This window comes from Epinephelus lanceolatus, chromosome 2 (assembly GCF_041903045.1).
Source record: "Epinephelus lanceolatus isolate andai-2023 chromosome 2, ASM4190304v1, whole genome shotgun sequence".
Taxonomy (NCBI): Eukaryota; Metazoa; Chordata; class Actinopteri; order Perciformes; family Serranidae; genus Epinephelus; species Epinephelus lanceolatus.
This window is the reverse complement of record NC_135735.1, coordinates 41,148,398-41,169,974: the sequence shown is the minus strand read 5'-3', so window position 1 is coordinate 41,169,974 and position 21,577 is coordinate 41,148,398. Positions and strand designations below refer to the sequence as shown.

Genomic DNA, 21,577 nt, shown 5'->3' with positions numbered 1-21,577 from the left:
GTCGTCTTTATGTATTTGCTGTTAAGTTCAAGTTAGTTTTATATAAACGTAATTTCTGGGAGACAGGGCTGCTACTTCGGCATACTTAAGAGTGCCAGTTTGCCAAAATACAAACAATTATGAGGGTGCAGTTTTTCTCAGATATAATCATATTTCATTTCCAGTATTTTTTTGGAACAGAAAAAGTGTAAATGGGTGGAATATTTCAGACATTTCATCACCTAAATATACTATCGGAACATACATGTAGACCATACGCAAAGCTACAATCACACAATTGCCCAGGCAGACTAAAGCAATACTGACCTAACTTGTATTTTGCAGTGTGGTATCCATGTGCTCTTCCCGCCCACTCCTCCACTGTTGAGACCCATGCTGTCTTTCAGTGGCAGTTCTAATGTGATAAGCATTACAGTCATTATATCGCTGGCATCATAAAAGCCATTGCTTCATTACACGCCTGTTTTTTTTTTGGGTGGGGGGGGTACATTTTATTGCCTTGGACAGCCTTGTTGTCTGTCGATGTTACAGCACCTCCCCGCATCCCCCTGTAAACCCCACCACCTCCCACCTCCACCACAGGCCGCCCACATTTTAATTTCTTGGCCTAATGAAGCGGGAGCTCTCTCCGCCAAGTTGAATCAATGGGAGTCTGCAAGCATGCCGTCGCTTTTTCACTTTAGTCATCAGCAAAGCCGGGAGAACGATTTAATGTCGGGGGTCTGTGTCTGTGCCGCTTCTGGTTTTTATGCTCGTTTCTATAAGCGTGCTCCCGTACTTTGTGTGTGTGTGTGGTTGTGTGTGCATACGGGCGTGTGCATGTGCGTGCATGCAGAACACCACAATAAGCTATCTGTGCACAGGCTGTGTTTCTCGCTGTTTGATAAAAAGCTATTTGTATGCGGGATCCTTCCTCTCACTACCATTAAAGGTATCAGATTACCTCGCAAGCACAAATCCCATCATCGTCTTCATCTCCATTAACTAGGTCATTTGGATCCCTGCGCTAACACACTTCCACGCGCTCAAACTCAATTCGGTGTTAATATGTTGACATTTTAACCAGCGAATGTCAGTACGGGGTTATTTAGACTTAGGAGCGCTCTGTTTGACTGGGAGGACATTAGGCCACTGATTAATCTATAGACACGCACTTGACATTATTCAAATACTCTGTTATATTTAGTGATTAAATGTCAAAACTTCCACAGCCACGAGGAAGGAGTAACTGCTTCATGATTTATTTAAGATGCTCCTCTGTCAGTTTGGCTATTCATTGTAGCGGTAGCTTCTCAAATAAAAAATGATTTGATTAGATTAGAACCTTTAATATCCTCACGAAGGCCCATATGATTTCTTGCAAGTTCGCCACACAATACCGCTGAGCAATAAAAACAAACACAGGGGAAACACTGTCTCATCTTGCTGAGGAAAAATGACGTACATTATTGTTTTTCTGCTCAGCTCCATTGAAAAAGGCCAATTTTATCACTTTCACTTTTGCTGTCGAGCTTTGCGATATCATCTATACCACAATTACTGTAAATCTTTCATCAGCTGCTTTTGTTCTGCCATATGTTCGCACAATATGATCATCACATATCGGTGTCATTAGGTAATGTTTGAGAGACACAATCAAGCGTCTTGGCAGGAAACAACATCATGTATAAATTATAGCAAGGCAACCATGACAATGCAACAGTTGTGTTTGATTTGACAGAGTTTGATTAGTTACTAATATTGCAGGCTTAATCTTGGCCTGATGAATCCTGCATGATTAAGCATCTCTCGATCATATGTGTGAGGGATTGCATGCATACAAGTAATGCACGCATATGTATAGTTTTTGTCTCATCATTTTAGTGTCTGTTTCCTTCTTCTTCTTTTTTTTCTTAAAAGGCTTTCTTTATTTTATTTTATTTTATTTTATTTTATTTACCAGCCTGCTCTGCTCCCCTTCTGGGCTGGCTTTAGGATATTAACATTTATTTATAGGTTAAAATGTCATTTCCAGTTTAGTCAGCAGTAATCATGCCATCACAGAGCCTACAGATGACTCTGTTTAACCCAGTGCATGAGAGACATTCTGCGTGTTTGTGCGTCTGCATTTTTGCAGTGTTGACTAGATGCTGTTGGTATTCTCCGTGCTGTTCCTCCCTCCTCCTCTAATCAGCGTTAGAAAGAGGCAACAGACAGTACACTGATTACCTCAGGGCCAACACCAGCACAGTGGTCTGCTGATAAGCCCGCTGGCCAGCAAAGGCCTCACTCTGTCCTGAGAGAGAACACCATGGTAGTGCTGAGCACAGACCAAAGGACTCCAGCGTAAAGATAACTCACCAGTGAATTCATTTGCCTGGTGGACTATATGCCAAAAAAGATTGAGGATGTAGCTGCCATTTGAAAACATGGCCACCTGCTCTGAGAATAACTGCTGACATGGGAACTTATGTGTATTTGATACTTATTAAATCAACATGTTTTCCCATCTCAAGCTCATCCTGAATGCGTATTGTTATGCATTATTGTTTTTTACTTTCAATGGATAATGGACTTTGGATTTAAGGGAAGTATCATTTGGATTATAAAGCAGTGCCCTCTCTTTAGGCTATGAGTTATTATTTCATGACCTATCAGTCATTTTAGATGAAGACCTACAGTAGACAAATTCATTCATACTTACACGTCTTCTGTTTTCTCTCCCTTATTTTATCTCCTTTCTCTCATACCAACCATTTCTTACTCCTCTTCTTCTGATTGGCCACTTTCAGAGTCCGCTCATCTTTTGACACTAACATGTGTGCCCATGGCATTTTTACCAGGGGTCTAGTGGTTCCACCTCTTGAAATGTGTCCAAATGTACATGATTGTGAGCGGGACAGTATACCATTATGTGTGCCTATGTCAAGCATTGTGTTTACTGGCAGCAGCCTCTCTGGTCTTGCTCTCTCTCTTCACTTCTCTCTGCCAGCCACCACACAGTGGTCATTTCCAGCACTCCCATCCACTCTGGACGGCAGTAATCAAAGCCAAGCTTTACGCCCATATGGCAGGCAGTCAGCCTCTTAAACCGCATTGCAACATCACTCAACGGTCATTTAATGAGAGCTTGACTGGGCAGCGTTGCATTAAAGCTACAAGCTCACTCTTATCCTCTGAAAAATATTCAACCTGGGTTTATAACTCCCCTGCTTTTATGACACCATCTGTATGTAGATGAGCATAATCACTGTTGTCTGCAACTCACTACTGCTCACTAGAGTTAGTGTCGAAATGTAATGACCTGAACTACACTATTTCTACTTAAAGGAATACTTAACCCCTAAAATTACCATTTGTGTTTCAGTTACACACCCTTTTTTTTTTTTTTTTTTTTTTTTTTTTTTTTACAAATTCAACATCGCCAAATGACCCATACACATATGGTCATTTAGGGAGTGAAGTTTGCCTATGAGGCCCTAAAATAAAAGGTTCGAATTTAATTTGATTTTTCAACCAATTTAGTGTTATATTAAAATGTGCTGCCTTACAAAATAAAACAGCAGGAAAGGTTTTTGTGTCTGCCAATGGCTAGATATGTGGTACACCATGTTTTACTGCTTGTGTAACTGGTGCAATTTAAAGTCATAACAAAAAGCTCTTTTCCATTCAATAAAACAAAAAGTGATTAAGCAAATTAAATGAGACAAATGTTCTTAATTGGAATGAATAGGAAAGGCAGGAGTTATGCTGCTCTGTTTCATACATTTTATTTTATTCTATTAATCACACTTTGAACTACATGAGGCTGAATGAAAGATGCTTGGGTGGCTTGGGTTAGCAATGGTTAATCAGATGTCTTAAGTGTATTTAAGCTGGAATAAGTCTTACTTACCTTATCATTATTGCTTTGGAGTGAAGAAATCAATGCTAGTCCCCATGGAAATTGTACAAGACACCTATTCCTTGCCATTCTTTATCCACATCATTATCATGACCTACACCCACTGCTACCGCTGCCTGCTACCCCTACAGAATGTTACCTCTACATCAGTACCTGTGTTCACATAGTGTGCACAGCTGGTTTGTTGGAAACTCACATCAGTGACATCACGGCTTGTGTGATAAATTTCAAACTAATTGGTATTAGGCCCTGGTTGTCTTTTTCAGACATGCTGGTCGTATTAAGAGCAATTAGAGGCAGTCCTGGTGAGTGTGAGTGTCTCTCTGGTGACTCCCCCCTGCACCTGCTCTCTCTGTTTAACATTCATGAATAGTTTAAACCTCCAGCATCTGGCCCCACGCCTTTCTAGGATCCACACTCACAAACTCTCTCTCACACACACAAAGGAATATAAACTGGTCATTTGGCATAGTTGTGAGTCTCAAAATGTATTTTTCTTTATATCTAGAAAACCAGAGAGCAACAAGAAAAGTTCCATTAGAGTTTGATACTTTTTCACATGTATGCAATGAAAATCAACTAAATTTCTTCAAATTAAATGTTACTGTGATAATATTGAAGGAATTATAGCCTGACTGATATTGGATTTTTGAAGCCAATGCTGATATTGATATTTGGGAGTCTGAAAAAATTAGTTAATAGTCAATAGTAAATATTTTTTAACATTAACCTATCACATAAACAGCAATTTTGATATGGATCCCTGACAAGAATTGTGACCAAGATGCATGCAAAGTGGGATATTTTACAGTTGAATACACACCCCTAGCAGCTCTATTGGGTGAACAAACTATGACATTTCTGTCCTGCAGTATCTTGCCTGACTGCTTTAATCCATCGAGCTCTAATTGGCATAGGAATTTTTCATAACAGCCTCTTCTTTATTTATGTTTTCCACATTTGCTTCCCCTTGAGACAGTGTTGAAATATTTTACATACATATACTATAAGAGACAGCCTTTTGGTTATGGAAATTGCAATTGTGTTTGAGCGAGGGCAGCAAGAATTTTGCAGGTACTTTGTCGGAAATGTGCTCTAATGTTCTGTTTTCTTTGTTTCAGAGAAATGTTGATTCAACTCTATGGTCATTTTGGATGCTGCAGTTTGTGATGCTGTATAACTGTATTGTGTGATACTGACTGGTATCTCCATTATTGTCTCCACCCCTTTTATATCAATGAGGGAAGACTAATAGAAACACCTCTCTTTATAATGCATTAAAATTCAGCACCACCACAAACTACATGCAGCCTCCAAAATGGTCATTCAGTTGAATCAACACCTCTATGAAAAAGTTTTAACAAGAATTGAACCAAATAACCTTCATAAGGATAGAATTTATTGCAGAGCAGTTGTCATTAGACTGCATTAGCTTTAGCTGTGTGTACCCAATAAACTAGCAATGAAGTGCATATCCCAGACGTGGCAAGACCGGAAAAATAATTAGACAGTATTAGTCTAATAAAAACTGAAATTATCTGGTCAATTGGGTGCACCAGTCAGAAACAATTCATGGTCTGAATAGTGATACTTGGTACTCATGAATTGCCACTCATGGATAGTGTTTGGAAAATGAGTAGGGATGCTAATGCATCCAGAAAAAAGAGAACAATGTTGTGACATAAATGGAGAGTCAAGGCTTTAACCATGCTAGTGTGTTGATGCAGCTGCTAAGTGAAATAGCATTCATATTAAGTGAGAGGTGATAATGGCCTCAGCAAGGCCTTTTAAATCGCTGTCTCTGGCGTGCTGTTTGTTGTTATGCAGTTTACTATGTGTACCTCTTTAGTTTGACTGTTTCCTTCCACATGAATCAGTCAGTAGCAGTATTACAGCAAGTCCCCCTTGGGGGCCCTATTACGTTGGCATTGAATTGTCAAGATGAGGGAAAGGTGTCTCACTTGTGTTTGGTTAAAATGGTAGGAGGGCTTCTTCAGTATCTGTGTCTGATGTGTAAAGAGAATGGCATTAAAGGTAAGACTGCAGGCTATGAGCACACACACAAAGCACCTGATTCTAAAACCCAGCTCTCACCATATGAATTTTGTTAATTATATAAATCAAATTTATTCTGGTTTCTTTGATTATCTTTTGCTTAGTTCCATTTAGTTCAGTCATATTTTGGTAAGTTGATTCTCTTTCTGCTAGACTTTGTTTCAGGACATTATCCCCACACCAAGGAGAGGAGCTGCTAAATTGATTTGAGCACTCAATCATAAGTCAGTTTTAGCAAATAATGTGATTTGCTTTTTACTTCTCAAGTAAATGCATTTCTTAAAGTACTTGTGAAAAGCATTGCCACAGTCTCAGTTTGCACTCAGGGTACTTTAGATTAATTCAGCTAGAGATTTCTTTTAGTTGGGCAAATTAGGAATGAACTTCAGTCATATTATTATTTGACTTAAGCGTTAAATGTTTCACATAAAGTCATTTTGGAACATTTTTAGTTGTTAAAGTGCTCCTGAAACTAGCCGGCTTGAGACAATAAGGGAGGAGTTAAATTGAGTGCTCTAACTGCACTTAAAAGGATTATTGGGGATATTGTTGGTAATGCCAGTCCCCGGAACCATTGCTCTCATCCACAGAGGCATGCATTTGCTATTAGTTTGAAATTGTTTGGGGGTTTTTTTAGATTGCCATAAATTCAAGGTATACTGTGCAAGATTTTCCTAAAAAAAAAAAAAAAAAAAAAAAACAATGTATAGACTCCCTCAAAAAAAATCTGAAAAAATGGTAGATAGACATGGCATGGAAAAATCTGGAAAACATATTGAAGGTTTTAGCTCCACCCAAACTGCACTGTCGTCCTGCAAGTCTTCATCTGCGAAATTCACTTTTGGCTTCCTATTTGCGTCCACTCCCTTCCTCAACCCCCTGACAAGAAGTACAAGAAATACCAAATCTAGATGTAGACCAGTGTACATTACGCTCATTATCTATTGTATTTTGGAGTACTTGTCTGCCTGCCCAGACATACCAGATGGAAAAAACATGCATTACTATGCCAGTGTGAAAACAACACTGTAGCAAACAGTATGATCAAGTGGAAACACAAGATAACTGTTTAATGGCCTTAATTTCAAATTGATTCAGTTTGCTTGAAATCTACTAAAAAAGTAATTTATTCAACTGACTTTTTCTGCTTACTGATGGAGCAATGCACCATTTTTTCACTGCATTCGCTTTCACAATATTGATACTACTTTTTACAAAAAGGTTTTACAATTCAGTAGAATATGATTTAAAATTAAAAATGACAAGGACTTAGTTTTTGTACTGCTCATCTACAGTTTCTTCTAATTATTTACCCTCCTCCTGTCCCTTATTTTCATTATGACTGTGTTCAGTTTTTTATCTGAAATTCTGACTGATGTGTAATTTGTTTCGGATGTTGTTGCAGTGGGTGACAGTACTGTCGGATTTCAAGTGGAAGGAGACAGTTTGGAGCTTTGTGCCAGGGAATCCCAACCAACCCCTGGCCCTGCACTTCGGGGACTACAACCTGGATGGCTTCCCCGATGCCCTGGTGGTCCTCCGCAACACCAGCGGCAGGTAGGAGAAATGTTTGATGGTGTGGTGATCTGGAGAAAAAATACTTGTGTGTGTGTGTGTGTGTGTGTGTTTGGATGAGATATGTACATAATGTTTTTGTTATTATCATTTCAATTTGGATTATACACAAAACAAGGAAGCGCAAGTTGTCGTGCCTCCAGGACCTTATTTAAGATAATGTCTATTAAATGAATGAGATATTTCTGAAATTAAACTAATCCTTGCTTGGCAGGGGATCCCTTGGAATACTGTCAAGTAGGTCCCTGAACCCCATTCCAAATAATCATTTCAGTACTATGCCTCACTTCATGAGCCATCAGTGCAGAGGCAAACTGATTCATTGTGACCAGGGGTTGCACACGTAGCACACACTTACATGTAAATATGTAAATGGCGTTTGTATTATTATTACTGCGGTCTCAGGAAATCCTTGTCATGAGAATCATGTATTTCATTCTAATCCATACCCTCTTAAGTCTTATGAACACTCACTTCATTTGTTACCCACATTCGAATATGTCATGTAACAGTCCACATTTTGATGAGATTATACTAACTATAGTATTCCAGTGGAACACAAAGTGAAATTGATTGGAACCTAATAATAACTCAAGATGCATACTTAAATGGATTATGTAAATCTGTTCAGCTTCAAAACTATTTTTTTTCCAAAGACACCACATAGATGGATTTACTCATTAAATTCCTGTGAAATGACTGTGCTCGCAATGAATTGTTCTCATGCTGGGGAAAAAAAAATATTGCCGCATTGATATGAAATATCAAACAAAGTAGAGCAGGGATAATGAAATATAATGATTTGAATAAATACAACTAATTTGGGATATATGTGCTAATGCTGATCCACATAGGCTAATTTGATTTATATAATACATAGATAGATTGTGTATCCAAAGCCAGTGGAATTGGTTTTTGGTACAGTAGGTTATTGTCTGCAGCACAAAAACATAAATGGACAACATCACCTTGTCATGGTGATACATGTCAGTGGTATGTGAGAAGGTGGCTAGAGGGAGGACTTCAGAGTCCTTGTGGCTAAGGGAAACAAGCTGTTTGTGAAGCGTTTTATCTTAATGGACGGTGACCTGTAGCACCTCCCTGAGGGAAGGAGCTGGAAGAGGCGATGAGCAGGATGTGAGGGGTTGGAGATGATCTTCTTTGCTTGCTTTAGAGTTCTGTCCCACAATACTGAAATAGAGGATGTGATGATGGACTCAGTGATGGCTGAACAGAACACAGCGAGAAGTTGTTGCTTGATCTGTTTTTTATGAGGCTGTGTGAGAAAGTACAGCCATTGCTGGGCTTTTGTTTTAGTTCAGTGTCACTTCAGGTGTTTGCTAATGGTTGTGTTCCATGGAATTTAAAGGTCCCATATTGTGCTCATTTTCAGGTTCATGCTTGTGTTTTCGGTTTCCACCCGAGCATATTTAAATGCTTTAATGTTCAAAAAACTGTTTTTTTTTTCATACCGTCTGTCTGAATGTAACTGTGTTCGCCCTCTGTCTGAAACGCTCCGTTCTAGCACCAGTCTCTTTAAGCCTACCTCCCAAAAAAGCCTACTCCACTCTGATTGGTCAGTTTTTCCGGGTCTTTCTGTTCCGCACACTCTGCGTCTCTGTAAAGGCACTGTAGCTGCACTTTCTACCTTTATGGACTGTTTTTCTGTAATTGCATTGCTAACACCTCGGGTCCCTGTCAACTTCCTGTCAGCTGATGTCATTCGCATACATTGCAAAAAATTCAAACAGGAAATACAAAGGGACCATTTAAAATGTTTATGTTTCAAAAATAATAAAATAATAATAATAAATCAATTTTATATAGCGCCTTTCAAGAAACCAAGGTCGCTTCACAATTGCAAACAACCACAAAATCACATGACATGAACAAACAGAAAACACAACTAGCTTCAAGTTTGAAACAGTCTATATATTGTAGTTGTGACATCACAACTTCATTAAAGTCCTGACGGTTTGTTTAAAGGCACACTTTATGAATATAGACTGTGTGCATTTCACTGTGGATTAAGTGTTTTGGTACCTTCAAGTCAGTAATGAGTTCCTGGATTTTAGCTGTGTCAGGCTTGAGGTCATCGATTGCGTACCAAGTGACAGCATGGGCCACCTCACTGCGGTACTTGGTCTCATCATTATCGGAGATGAGGCCTGTAATGGTTGTGTCATCTGCGTATTTAAGTCTTTCCACAGAACTGTCCTTGGATGTAAAGTGAGTGGAGTAGTGTACAGTGAGAATAAACAGGGAGAGAGAGCACAGCCCTGATGAGCTCCTGTGCTGAGGGCAAGAGGGTGTGAGGTTAGGTTATTAACCTTTAGAAATTGTTTCTGCAGTCTTTACCCATTTAACATTACAATCTTTGAAGAACAACTCCAATCCTTGTACCCACAATAGCAATATTTTCAAAGTACAGAAGTTTCCAAAATTAGAATAATTAAATCTTCTCATTAATAAATCATAAGATATCAGATGAAGCATAAATTAGGCATAAATTAAAGTGACACCATGACATTTATTACAGTGCAAAACAGTCTCTTGCTGCAGGATATGGAGCTGTGAAATATTTTGCATGGAGTAATAGGAATCTATGACATTGTAGTGAAGAAGTGATTACCATCCAGTTTACTAGAGCATGAACTGGGAGAGACAGCTAAGGTGAGTGTGTTCTTCATCTTACGGACATGGCGACTGATAAGCCAGTCTTTTTAAAAATCACTACGGCATGTGCTAGGACGAAAGCACCATGGACACTAGGCTGTCAATGTGTGTGTGCTGAAGAACCTATGTGGATTATCTGGCCTCAGAGATGAAGATAAGATAGCTGAAGGGGTCAAGGCTGTGATTTTCTGTGCATACTGATTGTTCTAGGGGTGTGTATATGTGTGTTTGAAAGCTTGTGTCAGAAATAGTAAGATGTTGGGTAAAAGCTTCAAAAGACTTACACACACATGTACATGTGAACCCTACTTTCTTGTCTAGGCTCTATATAATCACCAGTAAATCCCGTCGGGCTTAACTCTTTGCAGTCACCCTCATCTAGGAATGACTTCTGTCTCACCAGCTCTAATCACACAAGCTATGGCTTCTCTGTTTTTCCCTCCCTTCCTCCATTTTCTTCTCATTTTAAGCCTGAACAGTGTAATTCCGCACTGGGCGGTGGACGTTATTACAGATCTTCCAATACAATCTGACCCAAGCAGTAACATTTAAAAGCACATCATCAGCATACAAAGGAGGGACCGGGTGTGGATGAAGAGATGAAGAGAGTGCAGGGTGGTAAGAAAGATGAATGGTTTAAAGGTTAGAGAAGTCTTTGGATCTTTCCTGGTTTGAATCCCTGAGCCTCTAAAAACAAGACCTTTAAGAACCATCACTAATGTGCCCCAATTGGTGTCGGTGGTTTTACTTGGAAGTTCTCTGTGTGTGCGCAGGCAGCATGGAATTTAGTAGTGTTCAAGTCAGTGCGTGAAGTCACAGTAGTTCTGATCTGCGTTGCTTCTTTTGAGTAAAGGCACAAGGTTTCACGGGTCCTCTTTGAGCGATGGGGTGTGCTTGTTTTTGTTTTTTCCCAGACATTTTATCAAATGCATCCTGTCTACTCTCCCTGCTTTGGATTCAGCCGCACTCTGCGCTTCTAACCAATGCTCACTGCTTACCAAATATTTGCTACAGCCCACATCTGATCTATTTTAACTCCCCCTCCCGCTCCATCCTTCTCTTTCTTATTCTCTCCTTCCTCTCCATCTCCACTCCTTCTTCCATCCAAGTGGTTATTTATAGCTGCTTTTCAGATAAAAGTCCTGCCAGTCCGTGTCACTCCTCCTCCTAGCAAAATGAATGCCGATTTATATGTTCAAAATAGCAACACTGAAGGAGTAGAGGGTGTAAGATGAGAGAAATCGAGTGGAATCGAGTGGAATGAATAGAACAATAAGCAAAAGGAATAAACAGAGAGATGGGAGGTCGTTTATGAATGCATGAGGTCATTCTGTGATATAGCTCAAGTTTTTTAGGTATGGCTTTGACAAAACCATTGATTTGCTTATATTACCTTCCAAGGAAATATTTGTCTTCTCAGTGCTTTTTTTTTTTTGTTTGTTTGTTTAAGCGTGCTGGGCTTATTGTTCTATTTATAAGACCTCCCGATTTGTAGCAAGCCTTACGAGGTATGGTATGTCTATGAAGTTTCTGTATTTGATGATGTGACACTGTTCTTTGGCCCATTCATTCAGTTTTTGTCATTTGAATCTGGGGGTGGAGGCAGCAAACTACACCTAGTCCAGACATCCCTCTTCACAGCTATGACCTCCAGCTTTTCTTCTTGGGTGCTACCAAAGCGTTTAAAGACCACATGCGGCACAAAATTCTTCCAGGGTGTTCTTGGTCTGCCCAGGGTCTCCTCCCATACCAATAATCAGAGTTCACCCTATCCCTTATCGTGGCCTAGACACACTGCAAAGGGAAATTATTTTGGCTTTGTAAACCCATTCTTTTCTGTCACTACTCCGAGCCATAGGTGAACAATGGAAAGCAGTAACATTGTAAATTGGAAGCCTTTTGTCTTCACCACCTGTCAGTGATGCTCCATCTTAGAATTTGGTACTGATTTAGTACTGATTAAATTTAAAGTCTAATTTTCTGTAGAGTTTGTTGCTACCATTAATACCAGCTACTTGCTGTTGTTGCCGTCTAACACATCACTGAGTGTTTTAGTGTAACTGCAGAGAGGGCTGACTTACTGTTGAATGCTATGAGTCAGAAATAGGCAGTAGCAAAACAAACATTTTTTTAATTATTTGAAGTCACTGATTATCTCATTGACATAAACTATCAAGTTATTACCTTGTTCTTGTAACCAAATAAACACACAGGTCTGCATTACTGTCACAGTAGGGGGATAGATTAAGGTTGGGCAATATTATGGTATATACCAAGCGACAATAGACATATGTCCACCAAGAGAAATTGTAGTAGGGCCTCTACTAGAGGTCAACCAGTTTATCAGTTTGGGCATTTAATCAGCTATCAGCTTTTTCCTGTTCCAGACGATCGTTATTAAATCAGTGTTTAAAAATCCAACATCGATCGACCTCTAGTTTCTGCGGCAGGAGCTGTTCAGGGCAGGTTTTGTATCAAATCAGGGCTGGATTATCACGTTACCTTTTGATTCCACAGATCCAACTGCCTAACAAGGTGTCGTGATTTGGGCAGAATTCTTGTTTTACTCTTTTGAGTCTTTTGTTTTTAACTCCAGCAGTTCCAAATAAATGAAGAAAATGATCAAATGTGATCAATTACGGTATGGTTATTTGAACTTTTTTTTAATTGAATTTACAGGTTGTATTGTGATATATACCATAACATGAGGGGTCGGCCTGTATATGTGTCCTTGTGTGTTGATGTTTCCATGTCTGCGTAGTGTGTAATGTCCATCGGCAGCTCCTAAAAACTACACTCCTCAGGGTCCACATTATACCCAGGTCACAGGACAGACGGTGCCTCCAGACTCTCTCTCTCTCACTCTGTCTCGCACACACACACACTCACTCAGACGAACATTGTTAAATCACAGCAAAGAATACAAGGCTCTTGTTCCCAGCTGAAAGGAGATCCTATAGGTGTTTCAGTGTTTGCAGAAAAGCAAGCATTTGGGATGTTGAGGAGACAAGAGGCGACACAATGAAAGAGACAGAGATACAGACTCTGAAAAAGAAGAGTGGTATGAAACTTAAGAAGGGGAGTTTTTTTTTTCTCTTCCCTTTTTGTTATTGCTTATATCAGTGTGAGAAACTTTCTGCAGGAAGCCTGATGATGAAGTGTAGTTCTTTTAGGTGCAGATGACACAGCATGGCTCTGCACAACATATACCACTTATGATCCAGTTTCTCAACTCTCTCCAGGCAAGACACAGACTGCACAGCTTTCTGACTATTCATGTACTTTTTTGCTAGGCCTATTTTCCCTACTGGCTTGTGCTAAGTAAAACAGTTTCTTATGACATGTACTAAGTCGAAGTTTGTCTCACACACAGACACACACACACACACACACACACACGCACACACACACATTTGACACCAAGAAAGCTCCTGAAATCTTCATCCTGGAAAGCTGCATTTCTGCAACAGTTTTAATCACAATTATTTTTGCTAAATACCAGTATTGTGTTCTTGGTCATGAATGGCAGTTACTTTTGAACATACCCCTATTCATTTAATTACCTCTAATTGTCTAACAATAACATCATGCATTGCTGTTGCCATTCAAGCCATTTTTATATAGTTATTGATATTGCTACCCAAGAAGACATTACAGCTACATCACATTACAATTAACATTATGATTTAAATAAAATGAATAATGGATAAGTTTTTTTTTATTTTGGATAATTGGATTAGTAGCATTACTGCTTTGCTGAATTACAGAAAACAATTTGTGAAATGATTGTTTAGAAAGAAACCGTATATGAATCACCCACATGATCTCCTCATCCTCTAGTCTCCACTGGCTGATGAGTTGCAGCCCACAAGCAATGGAGAGTCATAGAACAGAACAAGGTGCAACTTCAACTCATATTAATGGCATGATATCACAACAAACAATTTTGCCCAGCAGTATTTTTTTTTTATTTATTTTTTTTTTTTTGCATTTAACAACGGGTGTCTGTATGTATAGCTGTAGTGCAGCTGAGTGGGCCGGCTGAATTCTCTCAGCACAATAAGTACAGTAACAGCAATACTGAATTAATTATTAAGATAGATTTCAATTTTGTAGTCCTTTTTATCAGTTATAATATACAGAGTTGGATTTCATTGAGGAATTAATTTGAACATTTAAAAAAACTGATGGAAAGTTTTTAATTTACTAATACCACTAAAGTGATGGATAAAAAGTTCAAGTTACATGTGTGATAATGGTTTTTTTTTGGATGAGGGGTCATTTTGTGTCTCTTTGTAGTTGTTTTGCCAGTTCTTGTACTTATATTTTGTCTCTTTGCAGTTCCTTTGCATCTTTTTGTGCCTCTTTGTGGTCATTTTGAGTCTGTCCCCAGTCACTGCATGTTAATTTGAGCGACAATTTGCAGGGAAAAGCCAAGAGGGTGCCTGACACCTCGGGTGCCTGGGCCTGTGCCCAGGGGGCACATTTAGTAATATTTCTGTGGTTACAATGACGAGATACATGCCATATTTGCATGCAGTGTTTTTACCATTTCATCTTTTTGATTTGTGTCAGCTACTAAGCAAGTAATTTTGGCATTGCATCACCTTCAGCTAACCTGTAGCAGCAACAAATCCATAGTAAGTGTTTTGCGAAACTCTTTATTTGATAAATGTTGCAGCAGTGCACAGTGTCTTGTAGACAAGCAAAGTACAACAGCATGCAAAGTGAAGTTGGATTTCCCCCATCATACTTATCACTCCCTCCTTTTTTACTACTTACTTCTGCAGCTTCAACAATACTTGTCATGTTACCATCATCAGAATGCAAATTATCAGTAAGATGCCTTAACAAGTGTCACAGCTTACAATGGCATAACTGTAGTTATAGAGAATTTACCACCTGCTGCTGCATCAGTGCAGTCGAGAAATAACATCAACCACAGTTCACTCTCACACTGCTTGTGTGTGTGTGTATGTATGTGTGTGGTTAAGGATTGTATGTGTTAGCCACCAGGCCTTATAGAATGGTGTTATCCTCAGCAGTAATCATGTTTTATCCACTTCACTATAACGCATCCATACACTGATTAAAAGGCACATGGGTCAGCTTTAATGTGCGATCTGCTTCAAGCGACTCAAATATAATTACATGTGCGCGTGCATGTGTGTGATGTGCACATCAGCATGTGTTTCTCAAGCAATCGAAAACAACAGCCAGATCACCTTCCAGGCAGCCTCCCTTTCAGCCAGATCAGCACTACACCAGATCCAAGGCTTTTTAAAGCCGTCATCATCCACAGTGACTTTTAACCTCAGCAGATGACCACGGGTGAGATGAGAGCGACAGATTACAATGGGCCATAGATACATCATTGCCCACTCAGGCACATTCACACAAAGACGATGGTTTAACACCCTTCTTGTCTGCGTGCACACGTTGAGCCCATGGAGACTACTGTTGATTTCAGAGGAAATCTGCAACATATTTACTCTCACAGTGAAAAAAAAAGACTCATGGTCAGTGTAAATGAGACTCTGCAAACATATTCTTCATACCACATTCTGCTTTACAATAAATACAACATATATTTTCCTTACTTTTAGGTTTAAATAGAATAATTTTCTCTTCCTGTAAAAGGTGCATTTGTTGCTTTTGCCTCAGGGTATAACCAGCATGTGGCAACCAGCCTCTGAGCAGTATTTCATTCCTCTGTCACTCCCACCATATGAAACCATCAAACTGACAATTTTCAAGGTGTACGAGTCAGTAAGCATAAAGATGGCATTGCAATGACAAGCTCCCACCCTTCTTCAGAGACATGACGGTCATCTCACCACAGCTGGAACTGCTCTGTTTAAGAATCTTGGGATTTGTATATGTTGTTTCCTCATGGCTATAAATCAAGCAGCTAGAATACTGATATAAAATGTATCTGTATTTTTTATTCAGAAGGCTTCCTGGCAGCTACAATAGATTTTTGTCACTTGCAAATTCCATTGTGGAACGAATAATTCATTGATTTAATGCTTGTCTTACTTATTTTCCAGGACTGCCTTGTTGTCTCATGAGGGCTGAATAATTAAGAGTAATCAATAATGTATAACTTGCTGTAGTGAAGGTTTTTTGTAACATATTTTCCCACTCTAATATTGCCAGAAAAAAACCCATCTTGATTGCCAAGGGTGGGGAATATTTTGCCCATATGGACCATAGATGAAGTTGAGTATTTGTGATATTTTTAGAAACTTCATTGTGTTTTCAGTCTGTTTATCACAGACATTCATGTAGCTATGGAAACACATATGTAGTTGTTTGTGTATCACTGCCACAGTGCCTAGGCCTGACAATGTAATGCACAAATGCATATCACTATATGTGCTGCATATACTGTATATATAAACCATGCAGCTGGTTTATTTGGATAATACTTATGGACCCAAATAATTTCCAGACTAACAGGGGGCGGTTTTCCTATCTGTCTTTGTTTTCATGTGGTTTATGCAATCTACAGTGTGTAATGGCAACCAGTCTTAAAGGGGCAGTTCACTCCAAGGTCAAAGGTCCATTTTTCCCCACTCACCTGTAGTGCTATTCATCAATCTAGATTGTTTTGGTGTGTGTCACCGAGTGTTAGAGACATCAGCCATAGAGATGTCTGCCTTCTCTCGTATAAAATGGAACTAGATGGCACTCGGCTTGTGGTACTCAAAGCACCAAAAAATACATTTGAAAAACTCAACAGCAGTGTCTCTCTCCAGAAATCATGTCCCAGTAACTTGAGTACAAACCTTGTCGTGCAGTTTCACATAGGAACTATTTTCTTTCTACCAAACTACACCCACCAACCGTATCACTGCACAAAAGGAAGCATGCATCTACTCATGGATGAGAGGCAAGATGTAAACATTAATGCTGCGGCCTTGGTTGAGCTGTAACGTAAGCTAATTCAGTGGTGCTAGCTGAGCTGCAGTAGATGCATGCTTCCTACTGCGCTGTGATATGGTTTTGGGGCATAGTTTATTCGAAATCAAAAATTTCTTAACTGAATCTGCTCATAATAAGGTCTGTCTGTATTTTGGCACTTTTAGCACCACAAGCTGAGTGCCATCTAGTTACATTTTAATTGGAGAGAAGGCAGACATCTCTACTGCTGATACTTTCAGCACTCTGCAGCTCACACCAAAACAGTCTAGATTGATCAGTAGCACTACAGGTAAGAGTATGAACTTCTTTTTTTATTCTGGGGTGAACTGTTCCTTTAAGTTAACAGATTGGTAAATTCCCCAAATAAATTTGGAAAAAAGACCTGTTCAAAAACAAGACAAACATATTTCTGTTTAGACCAGGATTGATTATTCTTTTCCCCCAAAAGTGGCAGAAATGTTAAATAGGTTAGAGAGGCAGTATCTCCTGATAAAGCTGCTTCACCTCTGCTGCTGATTAACACTAACATAAACCTGACTTTGGGGTGATTTTAGGACACTTTGCCTCACATATATTAAACAAATACACGCATTTTCCTACCTGCTTAAATACTATCATAATATACCAAAGCTCTTAATAATACAGTGTCTTGATAGATTAAAGGATATTGACTCTGTAGGGTCTTTCCAGAGATCAACAATAATTTACATAAACATAATGTTCATTGTGGCACTGTAACCACTTAACAATGACACTAAAATGAATATGCTTTAGAACAAATCCTTTTTTTTTTTTTTTTTTTTCTTTAGCAATTTATGCACCTCACCACCCACATCATGTGTGGAGGTGGTGAGGCCCACAACAATTTACAGCATCTTCTGTTTGCTCATGTCAGTATACAAAGGGTATTCATATGCGCCGCTGTGTGGACATGTTTACACGAGTCACTTCTCCCCATGTGCTGTGTTGTTTCATTTGCTGAAGTGTTAAACTCTCCTCCAATAATGAGGTATGTGGAGTGTTTTTGTTTGGTGTTTGTATTAACGTGAAGAGCATGGCGTGGGCAGCAGTTGGCAGCACTGCTTTCCTCTGCTCTTTTAGCTCTGACCAGCTGATGTCAGAGAAAAAAATACCGATCAGGCTTTAAAACCTCCTCTAGGCTTTTAGAGCTAGACGCTACCTATTGCGCACACACACACACACACACGCACACAGGACAGATCTTAACTGTTGTTGGAGATGGCAACCGCAATAAGGAAAATCGAGTTTCTGGTTTGAGTATATGAGGCTATGTTGGATGAGAAATTGATATTACTTTCTCTTGTGATATCTCCATGCAAAATTGCAGCTCTAGACGGACGCTTTTGCTGTTTAATTGTGATAGAACTTGACTTTTTTCATGACAGGTATACTGCTGGTGTATTGTGTATCTGCTGAACTGAAAACACTTTTCTCTGTTAAATACCACATCAAGTCACACATTGAGCCCAAAAACACAGAATGCCCCAGCAAAAGCTCTTTGTTTAAACCTTCCTATGATATTATTTTTAAACACACGGACACATGTGATCCTAATGTCTAGGATTGATGTATACTATACAGAGACACAGTGGAAAAAGTCTTGTAACCAAGAATATGGAAGGCTTTGCGGAAAATATTGACCATGTGCCTGCTCTCGCCTTGTAAGCACAGAAACACAAAGGACAGCAATCAGACTCTTTCTTTCTCCCTCATTTTTGTACATCAAAGCCATAATGTTTTCCTGAATGCCACCAAAAATGCTCTCTCCATGGGAACACACAACTGCCGCCATTCAACATAAAGATAATGGCTCCTTCTTGGCTCACCAGTTTACTTTGAAAATTAATTAAATCTCCCTTGTTAAGGTTTTAGGGCTCTCTAAGGGACTGAGCATGAGAGGATTGTATAGTATATGCCTGCTAGAGAGAGATGGGGACAACATGTGTTGGCAAATGTGTGTGAAATAGTGTAATGTCTGTGGAGGATGCTGCATGAAGACAGGGAAACAGGGAGGTAAGCTCCCTTAATGTATGAAAACCTCAGGTCCTGAACTGCTGTAATCTGCCTGTAGTGATTTTGTTTGGAGGAATCAGTCATCCTACTGTTTTGGTGGCCACTTATTCAACTGCGGTCTTAATTGTGAAGAATGATTATATACTTAAAAATCCTCAGGTATTACTGCAATTTGGCTGTGTTCTTGTGTTTCTCTCATAATTGCTTTTCCTTTTCCTTTCTTTCCACTTTTTGAGAGTACAGTGAAACCCATAGTTAATGTGGTTCCAGTGGGGAAGAACTCACTGTAAACATGAGAGATGACTTTCACTAACTTCCACCTCTGCTGTTGTTCAGTGCATTGCAGCTTTTCTGTTTCGAGAAGAATGTACGATTTTCTCCTTTGTAAAGCTTAATGTTGTCTTTTCTTTATTGCTGTAACAAAGTAGATGTTTTTTTAGTTGGGACAGGATACTGACAGTGCTATGAGCACACAAACCAGGAGTGTAAATAATTCAACAACAGGTGTGTGAAGATGCTTCGTATTCTTGTATTGCAAGACCTGTGTCCATACTGTGTTTGTATTATGCCAGTACAGATGAACAACTTGGCAAACCCATGATTATTTGAATTTCCAAAGCATTTAGATTTGTCAGGGGCAGCTCTGGGTACTCTCTTACATATTAAGCACACTTCAAGTTTTCCTCAAAGTTTCACATAATTTTAGCCCAGAACAAGGAGTTTTAATTCTGAAAACACCCACTCAGTAATTTTATTTATGCAGACAGATACACACTAGACAAGTAAGTGAATATTAAGATCTAAATACTGTTATTTCACCCGCTGCCTCTCCAAACTACTCAATGTCAGTAACAACCATTAAAACTAGGCATTGTAGATAAAAATGAAGCATAATTCTGCAAATGCAAATTCCCCATTGGACCCTACATTTACTCAGAAGCTGATTTTTTATGCAAGTTGAGTTTAGAAGAAGTTTGACAATATTTCTGGTTTTTATACTCTGTCAAATGTAAATAAGTTGTATGAGGTAATGTGACATGCACTGTGTTTGTGAGCTAGCCAATCACAGAGATGATAAGAAGTAGGCTTTTAATTTGTAACAGTGAAACAAATGGGATGGTTTAGCTTTCTCAGCCGTAGCAGTAGTAATTTTAGCAGTTGGTGCTCATCATACAGAGTCAGAGTGGAAGCACCTCAGCTGAATTTTTGGGTTTGTACAAAGTCTTCCAGGAAGTGCTGAGGGGATACTGCATGCAGCTACTGCAACTAATCATTAGGTAAACAAAGCACACAGCAGCTTGATTTCCATATCAACACAAAATGTGGTCTTGGCAGTGCCCTTTCTCCTCAAAGAAGGCAGCATAGTATGAAAGTGCCCTTGCAGAACTTCCTATTTCCCATCCTTATTAGATTTAGTAATGTAATGATGTAGATCTAAAACAAAGTTCCCGCAGCTTTTTACAGCTGTCTGCTGTGATGACACTGACAAAAGTGTTGTTTCCTTGTATCAAATGCTGCTACACAGATGTGGTTAGACTACCTGACTATTTTTATAGGCACTATAGGCACTATAGGCACTATGGTTGTCTGTCAGATCAGCCAGCAGCCCAGCCACTCTCTTAACTCAGGTAAGCTTCACATTCACAGGAAGGTACACACACACACACACACACACACACTCTCCATTCATCCGCTGCCCTCAGGGAGACAGAGCGTCCTGCTGGCTGTGAGTGTTTGATGTCGAAATGGTCCACCCCAGCTTCATAAGAGCCCCCCATTGCAGGAGAAATGGTCTAAATGTCACACTCCATCCTCCACTGGGCTGCTCTGCACACGTGTGTGTGTGTGTGTGTGTGTGTGTGTGTGTGTGTGTGTAAGCAAGAGTGTACATGTAACGTGTAGCCATGCATGTGGCAGTATGTGTTGAGAGGGAGCTATTTCTGGAATACAAAATGAGGTCACAGATGGAAACAGCTGAACTTAAGTGATTTCTGTTCTGTTGATATCACACCACTACATGACAGCACACCACAATGTCCTCAGTATTTATTACTGGTTATTACAGATACCACTGACTGGAAATGTAATTGTCCATCAAGAGGCACCTTCAGATGTCACGAGTGTCTTTGCAAAAGAGTGTGAATCAGCACCTAGATTGGAAAAGCCTTCGGGAGATGTAGCACATCCGCACAACACACACAAACATAGCACACATTTATGTGTAGAGCTCCTCAGGCTGTAGGTCAGTGAGTGTCTGACAGTAACAGAATAATGTAGTTAACCTCTGCTTGAGGTTGTTGCACAGTGAAATCACAGCAAACATCTCTGCCCTCATCTCTCCTGTCCGTCTCATGTCATGCGATAAACATGTATTTTACAGCAGGAGATAGGTTTGTTCAGAAAAGTTCTACTAGGCTGTCTGTCTGC

General features: G+C 39.5%; 1 protein-coding gene across 1 annotated transcript in view; it reads left to right on the top strand.

Moving 5' to 3' along the window:
• The window catches only part of itfg1 (integrin alpha FG-GAP repeat containing 1), a 190,447-nt gene that overhangs the window by 74,879 nt on the left and 93,991 nt on the right, over positions 1-21,577 (top strand). The window contains exon 10 of the mRNA XM_033622339.2: positions 7,344-7,495. Within this exon, the coding sequence (XP_033478230.1) occupies positions 7,344-7,495 (152 nt within the window). The remainder of the gene's footprint in view (positions 1-7,343; positions 7,496-21,577) is intronic.